This window comes from Falco biarmicus, chromosome 9 (assembly GCF_023638135.1).
Source record: "Falco biarmicus isolate bFalBia1 chromosome 9, bFalBia1.pri, whole genome shotgun sequence".
Lineage (NCBI taxonomy): Eukaryota > Metazoa > Chordata > Aves > Falconiformes > Falconidae > Falco > Falco biarmicus.
The window spans coordinates 4,231,186-4,255,086 of NC_079296.1; the positions used below are offsets into that span (position 1 = coordinate 4,231,186).

The window sequence follows — 23,901 nt, forward strand, 5'->3', positions numbered from 1 at the left end:
ACAAAGCCAAGCACAACAAAACTGGAGATATGAGTTAATTATTTCAGATGTGCTAAATGAGCAGAGGCTTAATTACATTTTATTTTAAGGAAATACTGGCTCTCAGGAATTTGCATAATAACACTACCTATGCTAATTTTCCAAGTATCACCGTGCTCTCCATGTCTGTTGGTGCCAATTAATATAAGGAACAAGGAAGATAAAACCCCTCCAAATCATAAACGTACCATTTCCCATTTGCTGCCAAGAGGGGCTCAGAAGAAACCAAAGAACCTCACTGATCATTAATGACTTTTGCAAAACAGAAGCTACGTTACAGGCATCTCACAATCCCCTCCTTTTTCAGTACAGCTGCTTTACAGCAGCATTGAAGCACATTGTTTTTACTGTAATAAAGCAACTATAAAGGGTTCTGAACACACACCCAGGGATCACCTCATCCATGGCCGGAATGCAACCACCTCTGGCAGGGAAAGAGGGATTTACAAAACCTCACGGTATTTTAGGGCAGAAGTCCAGAGCACCCAACCAAAACATTGAGAGGAATTACAGGTGACAGAATGAGTCCCACAGGAGAATCATTACAATTCAGAAATAGAAATTTGGCCTGGATATCTTTTAAAACAACAATGGAGGAAAGGATACTGTGGATCTTTTAAGAGCTCCCCAGTGATGCTGACCTCATCCTGGAAGAACATCCAGGGGCATTTGTTGCAGGAGTGACTTGAAAGATAAAGCACTTGCAGCTGAACTGCTGCTAGAGATTCTGCAGTAACCTGGTTTGTTTGGAACCCCGTCACTGAAACAGCAACCACCGTTTATTCTGCTCTGCCTCGGAGTCTGGGCAGGAACATTTCTGCTGCAAGTCCACAATGGGGTACTGTAGGTGCAGGAAGTACACACAGGAACTATACAAGAACACTGAATTCCTGACAGAAATATCAAGTCAGATACTGAGAGTTTATTGTCTACGAGCTCAAACAAAGATGGAAAGTTAGCCATCAGTTAATGGCATGTTTTGAGATGAGGGCACACTTCCAAATAAATTTCCACTGAACACTGTATCTACAACCCACAGAGATGCGCCTGGCCCCAGCTTACATTCCTGGGACGTTCTCCCAGTAAGTCTGACCGTGCAAACCTCGCACAGCTCTTTCGGATCATCACTACCAGGCTGCTGCACTCAGATAGCACTGGAGTCCAGTACTGAACTCCACGTACAAGAACAGGCTGCTAGAGGCAGAAGTCCACCTCTCCCCTCTGCTGCTCCCATTCTGATACTGAAGGAAATCTTTTACGCTGACATTTGGCACGCGCTGGGGACAATGAATCCCAGCATAGAGGGCTCCTTCAGCAGCCCACCAGGCCTGGCCCGAACTCGTATACACAGTTATGTGGCTCTGACGCCAAGAATGAATTCACAGGATACCATCATTTGTGTCTTCTCTGATCAGCAGAAAAAGACTTGTTGATTGAGCTCATCAGTTGCAAAATCCTGCAGCTGATTAGTCCTGATCAATCTTTGTTACTAACTCCAGTGCAGAGAGGGAGAAGCAGCTGCAGATTTTATTTTAGGATGTACTTAGCCTTACGCTGGCCATAAAACTGCATACTGGGTGTCCCTGTGTTCTAGTGAGGAGAAGGATTTGTCTCTGTAGATCCCAGAGGGGGGGCTCTGCCACCTCAACTGACCGGAGACGCAAAAGCGATGTTCTACGCTATGTTCCACGCTTGCCTCGAAAGAACTGGCTGCAATGGGCATCTGAGTTTCTCCATCACCAAAGCTGACGCTGCAAGTACTACCAGTTGGAAAGGGTGATGTGTGAACTCTTTAGACTTGTAACTTTGCTGGCGGCTACCTGACATCTGTCCCAGAGCTTTTGGGAGGTGGCAAGTCCTACCTAAGTGGCAAGTATCATCAGCAGCAGAGCAAGGCTGAAGACTCTTCAGGTCTGATCAATTCTTAGCAACAGCTGAAGCAGCATGTGCTGACAAAAGAGGGGAAGAAATAATTGGCACTTGCCTGTAAATATAATTGCGGAAGAAAGCAATATGGAAAAAGGCTGACCCACAGTTACACTTACTCACTAAAATGACAATACGTCCCCTGCTGCTACTATGCACTGGGCTATAAAATGTAATAACGAGGAACTGAACTATAACAGAGGCAATTCCTCAAAGCCACTACCTTATTTGGGTGCACGGCACGCCGCAGGTTTTCCATCCATTTATCTCGCTCTGCTGCAGAACGACACGAGAAGCACTTACTTCCTGATGAAGTCGTCACCTACAGGGAAAGGAACAGGATTATGTCTTGACCAGCACAGTGCAGATTGTGATTTGGGGGGAAGAGGGGGAGTTAGGAAAGATGCTAGTGGATTTTTATTTTATTTTTAAGTAAACAGCTTTACCCAAGCATGAAGCAACAGCCCCTAAGGCTAGCAGAAAAACAGGACAACTCTGTATGTCACAGAAATAATCATGGAAGCAAATTCCAATTACTTCTCCTCTTCCACACCAGAAAACACCAGATAATGGCCCCCATGCCATGTGACACTTTAAACCACCAAGTTCCACAACTGAGAGAGTGCAAATCCTTAGATGAACTGAAGATAAATTGCAGCCACTTGGCACTCCTCCAGATTCAGCCCAAAGCCTGCGATAGCGACAACCCATTCCTTGTTTTCAGCCGAACACCAGGCCTGGAAAGGCTGCGTTCCCACCTTCCGGCTTTGTGTTCTGTTGGTTCTGAAGATGATGCTTGAAGAACATGGGGACAGGTACAGACCCCCGCCCCCAGCTCCCAGCAGCAGCACGAGCAGTAGCTCACAACGCAGCCAGAGGCACCCCCACGCTCACCGCACCTAGTGCCCCGCTGAGGAGAACCATGCCGGGGCTCCCGGCCTGGAGGCGGCCACTGAGGTGCTGCTGAGCCCTCCTCCCCTCTCACACTTCCAGGATTGCTCCAAGGGACCTTCCTGCACCATCTATGTCACCTCCTCTAGCCACTGGGATTTCACAGCCGGGTTTTGAACAAGCATGCTCGCAGCAATGACATTTCCAGTGGCGCAAATGCCCCTTGTTCCTTTATCACATCCCTGCTGCCCCATGGAATCTCAGCCCTGTGGGGAGCCCACCGAGGCAAGCCCTGCCCAGCAGCCCCAGGCTGGAGGCACCATGCACGCCTTGCCACCCCACTGCACCACGCATGCCTTGCCACCAGCTCCTGAGTCATGGTCTAAAAGGCCAACAGCTCTCTGCACCTTCTCACATGCAGGTGTTCCTCACGCCGCTGTCTCCCCCAGGGCTCCTGGCAAGCTGACAGCCCATGACTGTGGCACCAGAACGCTGCCCTGCCCGTGGAGCCCTCCACAGCTGCTCTGCCCTCCTTTGCATTTGCTGCTGTTGGTAATATTTGTTATGTACGTCTCTGCTTGAAGGCCAAATGAACCTGGCTAGAACTTTAAATAACTCCCCTCTGAGCCAGTCTCAAGCTGCAGAATTATTTCCGAGTACTTTATCATCGCACAGTGTATGTGTTTACACACTACACACTGGGTTATCTGCTTCTGGGAGACACAATCTCCTTTAATTTCATGTATCTCCCAGAAGCCTAACCTGTTTTTACAGCAGAGCTGGCACTTGCCAAGATTTGTCATTAGCTAACTTCAATGATGAGCTGAGCACATACCTCCCTTTGAACACAGACTTCCAGCCAGGACAAAATGAGAAGAGGCCTAACCTGTCTTTACAGAGCGAATGCAAGAAGTCTTCCACCCCTTGGCGTTGCAGAAGCTGTCTCCTTCAGCCAGACACTCTTCCCTGTCCTTACATGCTTTTATCCTCTGTCCTGTAAAACCATATATCCTTCTGAGCACAAGTTATCTTCTGTTTCCAAGAAAAGAACACTCCATATTAGCAGGCACACAAATATGATCCTTTCACACTTCAGTGTATTTCCAGCTTCTTCAAAGCTTCTCATTACAAATCTGGCCTGCTTCATCTCCTGCTTGCTGCTGCTGCAGAGGCTGATGTGAGCCACCGCTTCTGAACCTTCCCCAACGGCCGCCTGCTGACACAAGAGGTGTACCACTCGCAGGGCTCCGTCCACAGCACTCAGCCATATGCCCTGCCCTGCCCTGCCAGAGGGTTTGGCAGTTTTGCATCTTGATCCTTTTCTCAGTCAGAGCTCCTGCAACGGCATTCAAGCCGAGCACAGCCACGCACCTGACCGCTAACAACACCTGAAGAGAAGCCACGCATGGCTACATTACTGCTGACATGGTGCTGTACCATCTTAACAGTGAATTACAAACACAAAGATCCCAGAAGTACCTCTTAGCTGCAGTTTTTAAGAACAGAACTTCCAGTGAAGTAACACAGAAGATGCACAGCACATGAGCATCGCTCCAGACAGCTCCCTGGTTGCTCGATCGATGTGAATTTCTAAGGCTTCAAAACTGCTCTTCAGACAAGAACCTAACAATCCAGAGCCCAAGCCTTGTCTTATTTGGCTCATCTAATTCAGCTCCGAAAGATTCAAAATCAACCATGTTCAAGTCCAAAACATCAAAGTCCTGTCGCTCCTGGTACAGTTCCGCTGCCCTGCAGGTGTCACAGCTGGGTTTCTTCACCCCACAGCTGGAAAAACCCTCCCACTGACATTCTGACTAAGGTCAACAAAATTCAGTCCCCACCAAATGTTGAGAAATCAGTTAATATAGGTGGAATAGGTCAAACACATCTTTCAGTAACTATACCATGAGTCCATCGCCTCCAAGTCCATTTCTCACCTAGCTTTTTGTTTAGCTCTTTTGTTCCGATGGCAGTTTGGCGTTCAAATGTATTCGAAACCAAATTTGGTAGGAAACTCGGAAGCTCTCCCATAAAAGAGAATTATGACAACTTTGATTGCTGTTTAAAGATGCTCTCTTAAAGGCAAGTTCTCCTTGGTGACGCACATGGATCCCACAGCTACCTAGAGGGTTTGTATTCAAATAAATAAGCATGCAATTTAGCTGTCCTTCTATTGAATCTGTTAATTAAATGTCAGGTTTTTACCAGCTATCTGTTAGGTTGACTATCTAATATATTTTCTTGCCACAATTCAGTCAACATACTATCATTGAGTTATCATGGTAAAATTTATGATTCAATTCCAAAACAATTACTGATTAACTAATCACTCAAAACCTAAAAACTGTCACACTTAAGTGAGAGAAGGGGGAAAGCCTCGTGATATGATCTGATGGGAGTTGGAGGTTGCACCTACCATGTGTGACCAAAAAAGTAATTTTCCCCAGATCTGCAGTAACATCCCAGCTTTGAGCTCTGTCCTAAACATCATATGGCATTAATGATCTTCATGAGATATTAATTATCTTTATAAAGAGAGTATTCTGGTCTCATCAAGATTTTGGATATGCTAGAATACTACTAATGTGCAGAGTAAACTCAATTAATAAAACTCATTAATTTCTAAAATGTTACTTATTCATATTCATTACCCACAGCCCTTGGATGGGTGATCTCTAAAGCCAGATAAAATCTTGTCATTTTAGGAATGTCTTAGGTACAGCACGGGTTCCTCAAGGTGCACATGAAGGAATCCCTCTGGAGCAACAACAGGAGACGGTAACTGAGTTACTGAGGCTGTTTCACTCAGAGTGTTCCCAAGATTTTTAGGAGGGAGGGTGATGCTCGAGCGGGTCCGTACAGCTCGAGCGCAGGAGGGCACGCGGGGCAGGCCTGCACACACGGGGCTGCGCAGGGCCAGGCGAGGAACAGCGAGCACTTGCACAGCTGGACTAAATTTAGTGGAGTTAAATTTAGCTCCACTACATTCTCCCTCACTCAGGCAAGGCCAGGATGAGGCAACACTGTTCCAGTTGTACTGGAGCAACTACAGCTTTTCTTTCTCCCGCTCCGCATCCCCCAGCTACGTCCCACAACAGCCGGGACACGAGCTGTGCCGCAGGATGAGACTTTGGTCCGCCAAGGCAGTGACACAGCCCTGCGGCCCCAGCTCCCCAGCCCGGCCCAAGCCACCAGGAGCCCATAAATAGCAGAGCCAGGAATAGGCTCTGGGAGCCAGGACTCCGAGTCTCCTTCACTGGACTTGGATGCCCGCTGTATATTTAGCACACGCAGAGCACGCAGCAGCACTAGATGATTATGCTGACTGGGAAGTCTTATAAGGAGAAAGAAGATGATGTTGAGTAACTTTTTTAAAAAAAATCAATGAAGAAAACAAGTAAACACCCACTGCCAAGTACTTGGCAAGTCAGAAAAATGCAAGTTTCATAGAACTAAATGAGCAGAAAAAGCAAAACGCAGCATCTGAAGAAGCGCTGCATTAGCACTGGCTCGCCCTGCCCCGGCAGAGCCCCGCTGACGGAGCAGAGCAGAGCGCTGGGCTTCAGCACGTCTCAATGCAGGGCGGTCGGGCTACAGCAGAGCCACGCTTGCACTGCACCTTCGCACAGCCAGCTGCCTCCAAAGGAGCCACTTGGTTTTTTTCCACTGCAGATGGCTTTGGCACCTCTCGCTTTTGTCTCCGTTCGGGTGCGCTGCCAATTCCCTCTCTGAACCTGCCCTCTTCAGTGCAACCCCATCCACAGCCACGGCACATCTCGCCACCTCGCTCCCCGAGCCATGCGGCTGCTGCTGCAGCTCGGCGGACATGTGGCACGCCATGCCTCGTGCAAGCGAGACAGGCACCAGCCAGCGGGTGATGGCTGCAGCTGCCCAGGCACTGCCCACCGCCCCACCACCCACCACAGGGAGGTGGGTCAGAGCAGCGTGAGGCTGGCATTGCCCAGCTGCAGCAACCCTTCGCTTCTCAACGGGAGGCAGCGATGTGGCTGCTCCTGACAGAGCCCCCTGGACAGACCCACAGGAGCCTCGAAGTGCACAGACAAGGCACCATCACCGCCAGGCAGCACCTTCCCAGTCTGCTGTGCAGGACCCCCCCTCACCGCCGTGACTCTGGCAGGCCCTTGGCACCTGACATTTCTTGGTCCCGGCTCCTTCTGCAGGACATCAGCTGAGCTTCTCCCCTTCAGTGTTCCCAGACGCAAGCAGCGTGACACCTCCTGGCCATCAAGCTCCAGTTTTCCCTCCAACCTCCTGCAGACTTCAAGCAGAGCTTTCCCAGTGCCAGATCACAGAAACCACCACCAGTTTTACGGCTCTTTGCTGGGTTTGCACTAAAGGGCGGCAGCAGGCTTTGCCGAGGCTCACCTGTACCTCCAGCCAAAGCAGCGCTGAGGGACCCAGGATCAGAGGCCATAGACAGGACCCTCAGGACACAACGACAACCCAAGGCAACACTCAAGCACTGAGGAGGAGAAGATGCTTGTGTGGTTCTGCCGCTCAGCTTTCCCTACTGCCTGACGTGGAGAAGCATGTGATGAAGATGTCTGTGCCAGCGCAGGTGGGGGTCTGGGGGGCCCGCAGCAGCCACCCAGCCCAGCCCAGCCCATGCTGCTCCCCTGCCCGGGAGTGAAGCACAGCCCAGGCTCATCCCTCCGGCCCTGTGCTGCCCAATGCAACGCTAATCCTTTGCTTCCGATCAGTTGTACCGAGATGCACGGTGGATTGTGGCCGCTGCCTGCTACCCACCAGGGATCCTGGGAGATCTGCAAACTCATTTCAGTGCTGACCTCACTCGGAATTTGAAAGCAGCTCTCTGGAGACGCAAGACCAAAGCATTAACACAATATGCCATTTAGCTCTCACCTCAGTCCTTCCCGCTGGAGCTTGCTGATGAGTAACCATCAGTTACAAATCAATGTCCCTTTTGTTTTCTGGCATTCTGCCTTTCCTCTGCAGGATTTGCAGAACAGCAATTAACATGTTCTTTTTTTCTGTATGACTCTTCTTTATCCAACTCACTTAAAAAGAAAATTTTCTTCCTCCTTACAAGTGCATGACTTGTGTAATTTCCCTCTCAGTCAACTTTCTACAAGTACTGTTCACATCCCTTCCCTCTGCTCTTGTGCACTGAGCAGAATTGGTAAACAAGTCTTATATTATGGATGTCACATCTATTTTCCATCTAGCTTCATTTTATCTTTCTTGAGTGGAATGTAATAGAGGCCATATAATTTACAAAACTGTTCTCCTCCTGACCTGCCGCACTTGCTCAATTCTACAGAGAATGAACAGCACTGGAAAATTTATATCTCAGCCCACTTCAGAGTTTATGTTTGGAGCTATTTTTTGTAAGACCGTTTTTGTGTTACTTGCTTGTATTTTAAGAAATGGATCTTTTAACTGATTTCTTTCAAAGTGTGCTGATTTCAGTAAAGAAAAAAAATCTTCACCTCTCCAGCCTGACTCCTCTTGGACGCTGACAAAGCCATTTTCACCTGGTGCTGCCCATCCAAGGAAAGCCTGCAGTCCCACAATGCCCTACAGTACAATCCAAGCATGGGTATACCATTTACCTGCTCTTCTACGCCCAAGTACAAACAGGTTACCCTCTCTTCACAGAAACACAAGTATCGACCACACTGCTACTGTAAGAACACCGCTTCCCAGTTCTATATCCAGCCACTGCCATAAGCAGTAATACTTTGCCATCCATGTCGCAGGACAAATGATTCCCAAGACACGCTACATCGAATTATCTGACTACAGACTGGTTTGTATGTGTCCTACTACCTCCCGCTAGTACAGACCTAACCACACGCCATAACAGGTGTTAAAAAAACCCTGAAATAACTCACAGATTTTTTTATTTACCCAAACAAGCGAAGCTTCAGTTTCCTAGACAAAGTCCTCAGCGCTCCCACTGACCACAGGAGGCTAATGTCTTTGTGAGCAATGAGTAGGGATTAGCACTTTCTAGTATCTGGATGAACACAAACTACAAACCTACGCTCTGCTAACACACAGCCTTAAGTAGTTCAGCACCTGCGCCAGCAGTGAGCTCTGCTGCGACAACAGTTAGCAGGCAAAGAGCTCATTGCTCCGATTTTGTGGATATGATCCTCCTTGGAAAGATGGGAATAATTTTCTGCCTGTAAAATGGTCTCTGCGTAGCAATTCAGAGCAGAAACACTTTGTAACAGCAAGAGCCCACGAGAGAAGCCCACACCTGGTTCCCCACTCAGCCCCATCACGTGGCAGCAGCGGCCCCGGGGAGGGACGGAGGGGCTCCTTACCTCAAAGCAATAGTCTTGTCCCAGGATGCTGCTGTGGACGGGCTTGATGACCACTTCTTCCTCCATACTGAGATCCAGAGCTTCAACAGCACTACTGGGACTGAGCAAAGACTCGTGGGAGCGTGATTCTTTCAGCCTCGGCATTAGATGGGATCTAGAGGAAAAATATAGCAGTTATCAGTGGATGCTTTTCTGCGCAGATAAATTATTTAGTCCACCTGTTAGCAACAACTGCAGAATAGTCCTGGGTATTTTTTTGCCACGAGATAACCAAGGGCTCAGAATAGCAGGGACTGCTACATTGTCCCATTTATAATTTGGTGAGCAGGTTCTGTTACAGGCTGTATCTTCAGTAATAAATGTTTTTTCTACGTGATTAGCAGTTTGTAGGCTGTGGGTCCCTGCACAGCTGGGTGTGTCTGCAAACGGCCACGATACCTGCTGCCAGAGAGCTTCCAGCTGTGCTGCACCAGGAGGGGATCAGGGAGGCCGGCTGGCCCCAGCACGAACCTCATTAGTGCTCATTAGTACAGCACCCGGTGCTGAGCTCTGTAGGTGCTTAGCACCAATGGCAGCAGAGGACTGGGTTTGCATGCACACAGGAGATCCCAGCAGCATCCTACTTCATCTCACGCTGTTTTGCAGCACCCTCTCCTACCGACCCAGTCCCTGCTGAAGGATGTTACCTGCAAATGGGGAGGAATTAACGGCAGATCCTTCTAAAACCCCAGACCTGTGCTCGCTCACTGTGTACAGAGTGTTCCTGGGGAGCAGCTGGCACCACCAGGGCAGAACACATCCCTCCGCCCTCCTCTCCCCACCAAACTGCACACATCTGTACCACGGACGCAGCCAGAGTCTGGATCCTCTGTAACCAACAACCCCGGGGCTCGTGTGCTCTCTCCAATTGTTACACACGTCCCCAGGATGGGGACAGTGTGGAAAATAAGGCCATGATAGCCCTATCGATTGATCTAAATGCTCCGGAGTCCCACTGGCAGCATTTAGCAGCAGGGAGCCCACAGACAGCAAGCAGCACACCATTTTTGAGACAGCTGATACAATCAATGGTGCTGTAACTCTTAAAGCAAAACCAGAGAGCTCAAGGGGGGGAAAAAAAAAAAAAAAAAAAAAAAAAAAGAGAAACCTAGCTAGCTACTCCCAGGGAAAACACAGCAAAACCATGAAGTGGCCAGGGAAAAAAATACCTTGAGAGCAAAGGGAGCAGCTGCCTTCTCTATAGCCTGCACCATGTAAAATGTTCCAGCTCACAAAAGCTCTGATCCCGGTAACTCTTGACCTTTAAAACCTCTGGCAAGCGCTTTAGGGTCTTCAAAAAGACCACATGTCCCTCTCTCTACAAAGAATACAACGCCTTCTCCAAAGGCATGGGAAGACAGAAATAAGGGGAGTTTGAGATATTCTCATCGTGGTCTTTTATAAGCGAAACAATGACCCCAGTATACTCTCAGATTGCTGCTTCTGCCATGTGTTGAGTTTTGTCATTCTCTACAACAAAACTGACCAAAACACAAGAGAAACTGCAGTAGTGCGTGCAGAATTCATAGCTCCCAGTGAATCACACACCAAGCCGCAGCCAGAAACCAGCCAAAGGAGATTCTAAGACAGCTGCAGCAGATAGACAGGTGCTTCCCCAGGTCTGCCATTAAGATTCCTGCCATGGATGAACCCCCAGGTGACAACAGACCAGCCCGCAGCTGGGTTCTCCAGCTGAGCATGCTAAATGGACTGCTCTGAAAGCTGCAGGCCACCCCTCCTGCCCGCAGCACCGCAGGGTAACCAGCCTGGGGACAGACTGCCCAGGGGGTTGGTGGCAGCGGTCCCCAGGCACCCCTGCACCTACTGAGGCTGGCAGCCAGGACCAGCCGTGGCAGCACCTGTGCAGGGGTCTGCAGAAAACCAGGCTGTGACACCACAGTCCTTTCTCAGGGGACAACCACCAGCCCCCAGATGTTAAAAGCCCTGGGTGAGGACAGCCCTGTGCCGGATCAGAAGCGGTGGCTTTGAAGCAAAAGGCTCTCCATCCCATTAGCGATTCTCTAAAACTGCCCACTCACCCCATATCTCTTATGGTGAATAAATTGATCTTTAGGAACTGAGCAGAGTCATTTCCCAGTACTTTGTGGCAATTTTACACTATTTTCACAGAAAAGGGTCCATACCCTTTTGCTCTGAATGATACTGTAAATTAACTGTAATACAGGCAGACAGATCAAGTTCCCTTTGGATGCTGAGTGCAGAACTAATATCCAGCAGCTCAAGACCTGACAACACAGCCTGCTCACCGAGCCCCAGTAAGTCCAGAATCAAGGCATTTATGGTAGATCTTATTTCCATATTTTACAGATGAAAATAGAAAAGGTAAGTAACCAAGCTGAGACTCACACTCTCGTGTGGACAAATACAAATATTGATGATCTGAACCCCTAGCTCAGGAACTACATGCTGTAATGCACACATGTGCATCACCGAGCTGGACTGCACCATGCTGGCCTAAGAATTTTTGTTAAAATTAAAACAAGTCTATTTTTCATTTAAAATTACTGCAGCTGCAAGGCCACGGGTGGGAGTACAGATGTGCAATACTAAGAATTACCAAGGGGGAGTTTCTCAGGACATATTATGTTCTCACCAGATTCAGCAAATGCTTATTTATATCCCTCCATACTCTGCCGTATGCCTCTGGGAATCCTAAAATTAACGGGACTTTTCTTAGGGAGGAGGCTATTTGTCAGGTTTGTCAGGTTCTTGCTGCGGCAGGACCTGCTCCCACGATGCTTTTTACTCCTGAACGGCCGCTCGGATCCAACCCAGGTCAGTAACAGCAATATTTTTCACCAGCTGCTGCACCGTACAGAGGGAGCGCTGCCTGTCTCCAACCAGCCCTAAAAGGCCCAGCATCTGTCTGTGTATCAATAGCTAAGTGCGGAGATGTCATTAATTAGAGACTCTCGTTTGGAATCTCACCAGAAGGGATGAGAGATCTGTCTGCCGGAGGAGCCCCGGCAGAGCAGGATGAGCACCATGCAGAGCCTACTCCTAGGGCAACTGGCCCCATCCTCTGCCCAGCACCCCCGAACTGGCCCTGACGGCACTGAACCCGCGGCAGTCTGGCACGGCCCAGGGGCGCTGCAGAGCCCCAGAGGCAAGGAAGGGCTATACACAACCAGTCTTCGAAGGGCACATGGCCCTTGCGTTGTAACAGCCTGTTCCAGAGCAGAGATCATTTCTCATGTCCTCTGGTAAGTAACGTGACATTTGCAGCAGGAGCCTACTTACTGGAAGATGTTTGCAAGTCCCTGTCACAGCACCCACCGAATTCCCTTTGCATTAACAGTAAGAAAATGGTCCTTCCAAGGCCATAAGCTGCTTCCCTGGCTCACAGGGTGAGGGTGCTCTGCTTACTGGAAAGGCTGATCAGCGTTCCCGGTTTGGGCAGGGAGAACACAAGCGCCCCACCTGCATGTCACAGCGAAGCCCTCGGTGCCAGAGCATCTCCATCTGCACTGCCATATGGACAGGGAGGGCTTCGTCCAAAGACAATTTACTGGGTGAAGCCTGGCAAGTGCTAAAAAAACCCCCAACAAATCCACTTGCTGATAAAGAAGTGCAGAAATATTAAGATGGCTGGACCCAGCCTGCAATGCGGCATCGGGCACTGGTGCGGCTGTGCTGACGTGTGCCCCAGCTGCTGGGGGGCTCGTCTGGGTTCCTTCCAGCTCTGCCTGAGGTTCACCATCCGCAGCCAGGGTCTCTTCCCAGGGAGGCAGGCATGTTTCCACCAGGAGACAACCTGATGTCCCCAAAACAGTGTAACAAAGACGGATACTCTGCAGCTCTGCCTGCTTGCACCCAGCGTGGGCAGAGCGCAGCATCTGTGGCAAGAGAGACACCAGAGTCCTTGTAAACTATTGCTCTTCCTCAGCCATCCAACATCCTAACAGGCAAAGTCACCTGGAACATCGTTTGCTTACTGTGTACATACACTTCCAAGATGACAGGTACTTTGTTCAAATTCATCCCTCCACCATCGCTTTTCAAAATGCTGCCTGTGGGGCCATCCAACCTCTTGCTGTAATAACTCGCTGTGTATTCCAGGTCCCATCCCAGCTTACATAAGCTGATCAAATTCAGTTCCTACACCTTTGTCTTAGTATGATGGGAACGGCCAGCTGCCCAGAGACATCTCACAGCAGGAAACCCTCTTTCCAAACAGCACATTCAGTTCTTTTTGCCATGGGCCTTATTTTAATCCCTTTCTACTTGCCTGAAGTTCAGCTGAAATGAAGGGGGGGGGTTGGTGGGAATCTCATAAAAGACCACATTAGTTCTAAAGAGAAATAACATTACTGCTACTGGCACTGACCTGGAGAGTCCTACAGAGAGACAGGCAGTCTCTGGTTATTAAAGGAAGAGGTTTACTGCCCAAGAGCAACAAGAGAGGACTGTTGTTCTAAATAATGAAAGTCATAAAACATTACCATGCGAAGGGATGCAATCCCCCCCTGCCTGCTTCCTCCACAGCCAGCCAGAATTAGGGATGCCGGGTACTACCAGCCTGTGACAGCACACCTCATCTAACCAGCACCTTGTGGACTGCAGCAAAGACTTTGTGGACACAGAGGAACAAGCGTGGGTAGCAATCCACTCTGTCCTCACCAAACTTCAGGGCTGGATGCTGAGCAATGCAGGCAGCAACCGTACCATGCATGCAGCAGCTCCACAGAATGACCGGAGGGACTGCCTGGGAGTCCAGGCTCGATGTTCTTTCAGGAACAAAGATACTCTGCCGAGGCTACAACGAGGGAAAAAATGTAGGGCCTGTCTACACAGAATTATTCTGGAATAGGTCTTGTGTGTTTAAACTCGCACGCTTTTATTCCAGAATTGCTTTTTTGTGAAGACAAGCCCTCAAAGGGGCAACCCCGTCGTTTCTCATTTCAGAACCTCACCTGTCTGAAACCACCCAGCTGCTGCTGCTTCTGTGGTTCTATGCTAAAAGTTTTCCTGATGTTTCTGAGAGACAGAAACAAACAGGGAACCTGGCTGGGTAGCTGCAGAGCGATGGAGCAGATGCAAAATGCAACACTGGGGAAACAATTAACAATGGGGAAAAAATTAAAGAGCCTTTCTTAAATCTCCTACTGTTCTACTCTGAAGGCACAAGCAGACTGGGGAATGTTGAAAGAAGTCCAGGCACTAAGCCGAAGCTGTCCCATTAATACCAGCTGCTGAGTCAGCCTTTGCAACGAACGCCTCCCCACTGTCAGAGGGATCTGATCTCCTAAATTACAGGTTTGACTCTGCGACAAGGCTCCTGGTCAGGAAACATTCCCTGCATACAGCTTTTCAAGGGTTGACAGTTCTTTTCTCTGACCAGCTGGGAAAAGGGTCTTTAGGGCAATCCCTACCCTCTCAGCAGCACATGTCCGCTGCAGGGGGTCCTGCACGCACAAACACAGCGGAACAGACCGTGAGATCTACATGCAGCATAGACAGAATTTAAATCTGTCTCCAGCCTGGGGATTAGGTTTTGTTATGACTGAGAACAAAGTGGACAACTCCACCAAATTGATTTGCAACATCAGATGGGAGAAGGATTTTAGCAGTCACAGATGGGAGTAAATCACACGCCATCCTCTGCCAGCTTCACCAGGGGCCGGGCAGCTCTGCTGCGCACAGCCAGTCCCACCGGAGGCTCGGAGCCGCGCTGCTGCTGGTTACAAACTGGGACTGCGCTCCCTGCAGGGCCCAAACTGGTGCGATGGCTGCATTTCTTCCCGCAGTAGATGCAAACCAGGCTCTCCTATGCAGCAGCTCTCCCTCAAGCCCTCTCCTTGCTCATCAGCAGTGCCTGCCTGGCCCCCCTGCCTGCTGCTGACTTCCCGCTAACCTCCTGACCACCGCTGGGAGTTCTCATCCATTCCTCCCCAATGCCTCATCCTGCTTCAACTTAACAAATAAATAAGAAAGCGATGTTATGGGAATAACCAAGAACAACAGCACAAAGGAACTTGCATGCTTCCAGAAAACGACAGAATGTTTTTCTTCCCGTAGGACAGGACACATGGGTGAGGTCTCAGCCTGCAGCATATCCTTCTCCCGTGTTCTGCTAGCCTGAACTTTCTCCTGCCGTTTTCCGAACACCAGCCCCGGCAATGCTGGTGGGCAGAAGTGGAGGTGGATGCTCTTTGGGCAACAGGGCGCTGGGAAACACCAGCTAGCGCACTCACGCCGCCTCATGTTACCCTCACTAATGCAACACCTTTGCTGAGCAACACAAAGGACATATAATTAAATTTATTAATGTCCGCCCTTGTTTTTAGACTGTTCTCAGTTTTAACTGGCAGCAGAATTAATTACATTCAAAAGGACTCTGTCAGCTCATAGCAGATTCCAAACGTTGTTTTTGCCAGAGCAAACCTGAAGGATGGTTTTAACCCGTGACATGCACCTGAGCGCAGGTATTTGTTTAACAACGCGCCACTGCAAAGTTTGTCAGTGACAACCTGAAAGTCCAGAACAGTACAACCAGCAAGGACGCCGACTGCATCTGTAATGCGCAGGATGGGAGAAACTGCAAAAGCAAGCAACATGCATCAAGAGCAAGAAGCAAAAGATGATCAGAAATGTACTTGAGTCTCAATAACCAAAGATACTGTTAAGAAGCAAAGGGACTTCTCCCTCTTTCCCAGCAGCAATACAGCACCACCATCTTGCTTTTAACAGAAATCAACGCTTACATAAAAAAAAAAATTATCTTTTGGTATCACAATGGCCTAAACAAGCATAAACCGTGCCTCATCTGCGGGCACCTGATGCTCATGGCAACCGCACATCCACCGCTCCAACCTGGTGCCCAAACCGCTGCGCAGCCCTGAGGACCAGCCCTTCCCACAGCACCAGCCTCCAGAGCCGGCAGGGACCACTGAACCCCCAAAACCAGCCGGGGAACCTCCAAGGAGGCAGGGGCAAAGCCAGGAGGTACGGCTGCTGGGAGCACTGCCCCAGAGACGCCCAGACGCCACCACCCCAGGCAGGGACTGCGGGTCACGGGGCGCTCCCAGATCTGAGACCAACAAGTTTCCATGGTAGGAAAAGGCTGCGGATAAAGGTTTTCATTTTTATCACTGAAATGTTGCTTAACCTAAGTCTGGAGGCACAATCTGGACAAGACGGGCAATGCCAGGCGAGATCTCTCCTCCTGGATTAACCACAAGGGAACCGAAGCCGCCAGCCCCATCTCCGGAGCCCGGCCAGGGCGGCTGCCTCAGGCAGCTACGGTTTTTTTTAGAAATAATGATTTATGAACGATTATTTAATAAATAATGATGAAAACAAATTCCTAACGCACAGAATCACGGACGGAGCGCTCCTAAAAGCAGCCGTGGCCGGGGGCAAGCGGCGGGCTGGGCTCACCCCGCGGCCGCCAGCAGCCGCAGCGGCTCCGCTCCCGGCCCCGCTCCGCTCCCGGCCCCGCTCCGCTCCCGGCCCCGCTGCGGGGCTGCCCCGGCCCGCCGCCCGCCGCCGCTGTGACAACCAGCCCCGCCCGAGGCAGGGCCGCTTCCCCGCCGGGCAACGTGCGGGTCCGGCCCCGGATGGCGCCCGCAGCCCCCGCCGAGCTCCGGGGCCCCGAGTTTGCTCTGGACGCGCAGGAACCACGGCCGTGCCCGGGGCTAGGCGGCGGAGAGCGCCGGCCCCCGCACGCGTGTACACGGGCACCCGGGCACGCAGGGAGGCATGTACACGGGCACGCACGTACCCGGGCACCCAAACACGCACGTACCCAGGCAGACACTCACCCGCAGGGCCCGGCTCCCGCCGCGCCGCCGCCGCGCCGCCCCGCTCCGGCTCGGCCATGCCGCGCTGCCGCCGCCCGCGGGCGGGACCCCCCAGCGCCACCGCCCCCAGCCCCAACGCCCCGGGCCGGCCCCGCCGCCGCCCCGCCCCCCTCGGGCCGCCGCGCCGCGGCCGGGGCCGCCGGATTGGCTGCGCTGTAGCTGGGCAGAGCGCCCCGGGCCGCCGCCCCCGCCCGCCGCCCCGCAGCAGCCGCACGCAGCCGGGGCTCGGCTCGGGGCGGGGACGGTTCTGCCCTGCGCGCCGCCGGGACCCGCCTCGCCCCCGCGGCCGACCTGCCGCTGCCCCTGCGGCCGAGCCCGCCCGCCCGTTCGCCGCTTTCATTTTGCTGTGATAAAACCCGGGGGAAGAAAACCCCGTTCTGCAGGAGCCTTTATTTTGGCGAGCCCCGCACTAGGGCACCGCGCCCCCCGCCGGGGCTGGCGGAACCGGCGAGGGCAGGAGGCAAGGCGGTACCGCCGGCGGGCCGCCCGCTCGGCACGTCTCCCGCCCTGCTCCGGCGAGCCGAGCCACTGACCTCCGCCACCGCGCGGGCCGCCGCGGGGGGCAGCGCCGGCAGCAGCAGCCGGCGTGAGCCATGGTGCGCAGCCCGGCTCCGCACGGCGCTCCCGCAGCCCGGCTCCGCACCGCGCTCCCGCAGCCCGGCTCCGCACGGCGCTCCCGCAGCCCGGCTCCGCACGGCGCTCCCGCAGCCCGGCTCCGCACGGCGCTCCCGCAGCCCGGCTCCGCACGGCGCTCCCGCAGCCCGGCTCCGCACGGCGCTCCCGCAGCCCGGCTCCGCACCGCGCACCGCAGCCCGGCTCCGCACCGCGCTCCCGCAGCCCGGCTCCGCACCGCGCTCCCGCAGCCCGGCTCCGCACCGCGCACCGCAGCCCAGCGGCGCAGGCAGCCGACGGGGCTCGGGCGGACGCCGCGCTCCGGGCCCGGCCACCCGCACTCCCGGCGCGGCCCGGGGCGCTGCAGGCTCCGCCGGAGCCGGGCAGCGGGGGCGGCGGGGAAGGGCCCGCAGCACGGTCCAGCCGCCCTGCCGGCACCGTCCTCACCCAGCCCCGCCAGGCCGCGGCTGTCACCCTGGCGTGTTCAAATGCCTCCATTACTCGTCAGAAACCCAGCAGGGCTGGCCAGTAAATGACAAACCACGCACGGCACCGTCCCCTGCCTGTTACTGACGGCTGCTGCCTTCCCACTTCCCAAGGGCCACCGTCCGTGTCCGCACCAAAGCACATCTCCGGTCCTGCAGGGCTGCTCAGGATCGGCGGAGAAAGCAGGCACGGGAGGGGAAAACGGGAAGGCAGCAAATATCCCTGACTGGAAAGGGTACTGGGGGCTTCCCCGCGCCAGAAGGGAAGGAAGCTGGGCTCAGAGCGGGACACTGCCCGAGGCAGGAGTCTCGCCTCCTCCAGAGACCTGCAAACCAGGTTCCCAGCTGAACCGTCCCTTCAGCCAGCACCACCGTGCGCAGTGCTGAGACGAGTCAAAATTCTTAAGTTCTCTGCCCAGTTTGACACTAACTCCTGCACATCCCACTTCTGTGCCTCCTCAGCCAGAGAGGTGGGCATGATCCTCTCTCACCTCCAAAGGATGCAGAAAATGTGAAAGACTGGCAGCATTATGGCTGGGTGCAAATAACAAGGAGCACTGTGTGTCACCATGGAGTCCTTTTTGTCCTTCCAGGGTAAACTGGTCCCCACCGCACCCTGGGGACAACAGCATCAGCTCACCAGCCACGCTGGCAGCAGGACACCCCAGTCTCCACATTTCCCACCTCACCTCCTTAGCGGAGCACATGCAGACCCTTTCCCCTTGCAGTCTGCAAGCAGGGCTCTGGGTTTAGCACGTTTTGCCTCATTTTTGCCTCCCCCTGTTTCCCCCGCCAGCGGTTTGAAGTTTTCTCACCCTTTGCTGGCAGATGCCATGCAGAGAGACAAGCTTGCTGTCCTTGATCTGCTTTTCAGGGCTTCTATAAAGTAGGGCACCAGCACCAACCCAGCATCAGGTTTTTGATACATTGCTGGAGTAGCCAAAAATAATAACAGGCAGCTTCAGTCAATCTTTTCGTTCTCAAATCTGCAGCAGCAGCACAGGGGTCCTTTGTGCGGCAGAGCAAAAATATGGTGCACGCCAGACTGAAATCCTGGTCAGCAATCCACGGCCACTGCTGCCCGAGAGCTGGGCCCACCAGCAGCTCCCAAGCAGCACACCCGGGTCCTCGACGGGGAACCCTGGCCTTGCAGGGTCCCCTTTCCCACAGCCATCAGTGCTTTGCTCTCTGTATTTCCTTTAGCACCTTATCTCCCTTGCTGCGGTGCAATGCTAAGGTCAAGTTATAGTTTTACCAGCCCTTTTATCTTTCTGGCAAGACAGGAAAATGCAGAACTTGAACTTTGGAACAAGCCCTCACACTCGCAGTGGGTGGAGAGCGGAGCAGACTGAAGGCAGCAGTAGAGGAGAGAATCCACGTTCTCTCTGCAGCCCAGCGCTGGAATATTTTCTGTTGCACGTTCAGACACATTATTAGGACAATCTGGAAGGAAGTACGGAACCCAACAAGCATGTGCTTTTGGCCTGCGCTCCAGCAGGAAGCCAGATACGCTGGAGCTCTGGCAGCTCCAGCTGACGTAAGGACCCAGCACAGCTCCACTGCGGCTACCAGGCGACAAGGAAGAAGACCAGTAACACCCAGCAAAAGAGCTCTCTTTGCTGGGAACTGCCCAGCTGAATTTTCCCTGTCCCAGACCTGAAATTCCAGACGGTCGGTCTGTGCAGGACTGGCACGCAAGCCAGGCATCAGGAGATGAAGTAACATATGAACCTGGAGCCCCAGGTGCTCTGTGGTACCATCCTGCTGCACATTCATTCTGCACGCTATGGCCTCCACAAACGACAAATGTGCTTCCTGAGGGTCTCATGCTGCCATGCCCCTGCCCCGGTGGGCTGCCCTGGCGATCATGCTGGACTCGGGGTGGTGTCTAAAACACGCAGACTTCTTGGGGCTGCAGGTCTGTAATGCAGAGGTCACTCACTCCCTCGCCCTCCCCACAGCCTCCTGGCTGAATACCCCTGTGTGCTCAGGAGGTGCAGAAGCTACTGCAGACCAGGGCCTGGGGGGCTGCTCCTTCCCCCTCCCCAGGGAGGTCCGGGCAGTGAAGAAACCACACTCTGTGACTCTGTTTAAATACTGCTGCAGTGAGCATTACTACCACCAAAAAGAAGCCTGTACATCAGCCTCAGCTCATTTTATTCCAAGCCAGGGTTTATCCCAGCTTCCTCAAAGCAAGCTTGCACCTCACTCCTCATCTGCACAAGGTGGTGTTTCCCTGAAGACTCTTGTTCTCCCCGCAGGCGGATCTGTTCGGAGGGTGATACGCAGGTGTACAACATGGTTAGAGCTATTACTGTCATTGCCAACGCCGGCATCCTCCCCGGGGCACGGTATGTGACCCTACCCCTTCTTCACATCTGCACCTCCTCTTAGGGCACCCAGCACCCACCCCCCCGCTGACTGCTTAAGAAATGGCACTTGCGAAAGGAGAGCCACCGCGCTTCATCAGAGGTCAGGTCGAACGGTACCTTCAGTGGGTTATTAGAGTAAGTTTTCCATTCACAGTTAGGCTCAGTGATTATTATTTGTGTTATTTGTAGTCCTCTCTTCCTGGGTCACTGTCTCTCCTTTGGCCCCAGCCAGGCCAGGCTTACTCTGCTTCCTCGGCGGGACAGGGAGGATGGTCAGACACGGCTTCGCCTCCAGCCCTCTGGGCAGTGACTTTCCAAACTCCTGCTGCGTTTGCCTTTCCGAGCTGGTACGCCCAGGTATCTCTCACTCTGTATTGACTGTGAAGCCAGCACCTTATGACCACACTATCACTGGGAAAAAGGTAATTCCCTGATAATCTTGAAGAGTTAGCAGTGGAAGGGACTGCGATTATCCAGGTTTATTCCAAATTTACAGTTAAAATCAAATACCTGTTGACGTTGTAAAACCCACTTATTTTAGAAAGTTCAAACAACCCCGTATTTCAGCGTAATTAACATTAAAAGACCTGTAATTGCACAACTGGCTGGCTGTTACCGGGTTGCTGCTTGAGCACTGGGGTGGGCATGGTCACTGTTGTGGGGCTCTTTGGAAAAAATTCTTCAGTGCATGTACCACAACCTATGGCACCGTCAAACAACGTACAGATTTCACCGCAGACACCCTTAACTTGACTGTCAGAACCCCCAGTGTTCCTTCCTCAGACTGCATATTCACACAGCAGCCTCTGAGCGCTCGAGAACTACGGAACTCAACAGCCTGTAACCTTGGCTGTGTTTATTTTGTCCTTCAGTCCCATTTCAGCCAAAAGGTAATCTGAAGCTGAAGGGCACAAAATTTACCCAGGTCTTGTGGACTACAGGAACAATGGCCAGATTAAATGAAAAGATTATTTAAAGAGTGCTTCACCCACTTCATTAAAACGTGCCCAACGTTCACAAAAGCTGAGCTGCAGCAATGTAGCAGAATTGACATCTAGCACTTCTGAAAAATCAGGCACCGTATCAAATAGTATTTACACTGAAAGAATATTTAACCTCTGACTAATGCTGCCTTTTACGCCATATTTCATAGTGGCTAGACAGTGGATCTGGACCAGCCAATTTCTCTTTCTGCCTGTAATTAGCTTCACTTTTCTGCTCTTCTGAACAAGCCTTAGACTTTCCTCTAGGAATGTAATCCCAATCAACAGGAATCCTGTTTTTACTGAGATGCCACTCATCTTTTCTGGAGGTTTTATTCAAAATGTAACACTGTTATTAGCAGCAGATTTTTATAAACCTTTTTGTGAGGTCCCATTCCTGCAAACATTCAATATCATTTTGTGCTATTAGTCTCGCTTCAGAGACACTACTTAACATTCAACAACAATTGGAGCCAAGAAGCATTTGCAGGAGTCAAGTTTTGAATTTCAAATCTAAACTACACAGGGTTACTGATGGCGTATGACTTTGAGCCTGACAAACACAAATACATGTTTTAGCACCTAAACTACTTTTTTTTTTCATTTGTCCTTCTGTCTAATAGTATTGGCATATATAAGAGCTTCAGTTTAATAGGTAATAGCTGACTTCAGAGACTGAATAATATTCTTAAACAAAATGATGTTCTTAAAAAATATCCAATCAATGAAGTTTATAATCAGAATAAAGTTAGGAAAATGTTATTTTGCTGCTGCTGAACTCTTCCTTAACAAAAAAGAAGAAGAAGAAGAAGAAGAAGAAGAAGAAGAAGAAGAAGAAGAAGAAGAAGAAGAAGAAGAAGAAGAAGAAGAAGAAGAAGAAGAAGAAGAAGAAGAAGAAGAGAAGCTCAAAGCATTTTAAAGTTTGTACTGATTGTGTGTATTTTATCCAGCGATGGCACCAGGATATAAAGCTAATTTCTTCCAATTGCTATCTGCCTTCTAGCCAGATAGATTTTAGTGTCTTTTAGGGATATAAAGTACATCCTTCTCATGGGAACCTTCTTTTCAGATGGAATGAGAGATTCACACTGATGAAGTTGGTGATTTTTCCATGGCTTTCAGAGCTGTAACTGTAGGCAACCCATCCCTGGGAGCACACACACCAGCCCTTGCTCTCCTCTGCCTCTGGCATGTTACAGGAGACGGAAGCCCTTGGAAGACAGAGTATTTTTGCACTCTTGTACGCAGCATCTGAGCGTATGCTGGCAAGGGAGAGGGAAATCAGAAAGCACTAAGGAATGCTGAAGGCAGACCCATGCCTGGGGGGTGCACACTGCCAGCCCATTAGTGCTGTCCCTGGGCTTGTCTTGCAGGCACAGATGCTGGAGGTACCTTACAAGCCCCCCTCTCCTGACAGCCTGGGGCTTTCCCTTCTGGGGTGCTCTCCACAGGCAGCTACCAACAGAAATCAGTAATACTGACACAGGAACCACAGCACCTCCACAAACAGCCTCATCCATACTAAAAGCATGCCCAAATCCCCAAGTAGTAAGACATGTCTGTCTGCAGAATCCGTGCAGCCATGCCTGACAGAATGGGACCTCAGGAAAAGCCATCGGCACTGGAAAGCTCGCAAATACTGACTGCAGTCCCCCATAGAATAGAATCACAGGATCATAGAATCATTTAGGTTGGAAAAGACCTCTAAGATCATCAAGCTCAGCCGTCAACCCCACACTGCCAAGCCCACCGCCCTAAGCGCCGCATCTGCACGTTTTTTAAACACCTCCAGGGCTGGTGACTCCACCACCTCCCTGGGCAGCCTGTTCCAGTGCTTGACAGCTCTTTCAGTGAAGAAATTGTTCCTAATATCCAACCTAAACCTCCCCTGGCACAACTTGAGGCCGTTTCCTCTTGTCCTGTCGCTTGTTACTTGGGAGCAGAGACCGACCCCCCTCGCCTGCAGGCCCTCTCAGGCAGCTGGAGGGAGCGAGAAGGTCCCCCCTGAGCCTCCTGGTCTCCAGGCTGAACCCCCAGTGCCCTCAGCCACTCCCCATCAGATTTGTTCTCCAGCCCCTTCCCCAGCTCTGTTGCCCCTCTCTGGACACGCTCCAGCACCTCCATGTCTGTCTTGTAGTGGGGGGCCCAAAACTGGACAGGTAGGAAAAGCAAAGATATTTCTAAAGATCACCTCACTGGTTTTCACTGGTCTGTCCATCTCTCCTTTCTGACTCACGCTGACAGCCCATTTCCAGGAATGACCTGTTTCTCCCCGAGCCGCATGCAGTGCAGCTCTGCACTGAGCCCGGGTCAGCCCCAGTGACCCTGCTGGGACCCCCGACCCTCTCTCACCAGGCTGGCTCTACCATTCCAGCCTCCCTGACCAGGAATTCAACTGCACTACTGGGGTGCACCAC

At 51.8% G+C, this 23,901-nt stretch overlaps 1 protein-coding gene across 1 annotated transcript in view; it reads right to left on the reverse strand.

Moving 5' to 3' along the window:
• Positions 1 to 23,901, reverse strand: part of DAB2IP (DAB2 interacting protein) — a 167,549-nt gene that overhangs the window by 38,467 nt on the left and 105,181 nt on the right. The window contains 2 exon segments of the mRNA XM_056350811.1: positions 2,189 to 2,287; positions 9,171 to 9,324. Coding sequence (XP_056206786.1) covers positions 2,189 to 2,287; positions 9,171 to 9,324 — 253 coding nt within the window.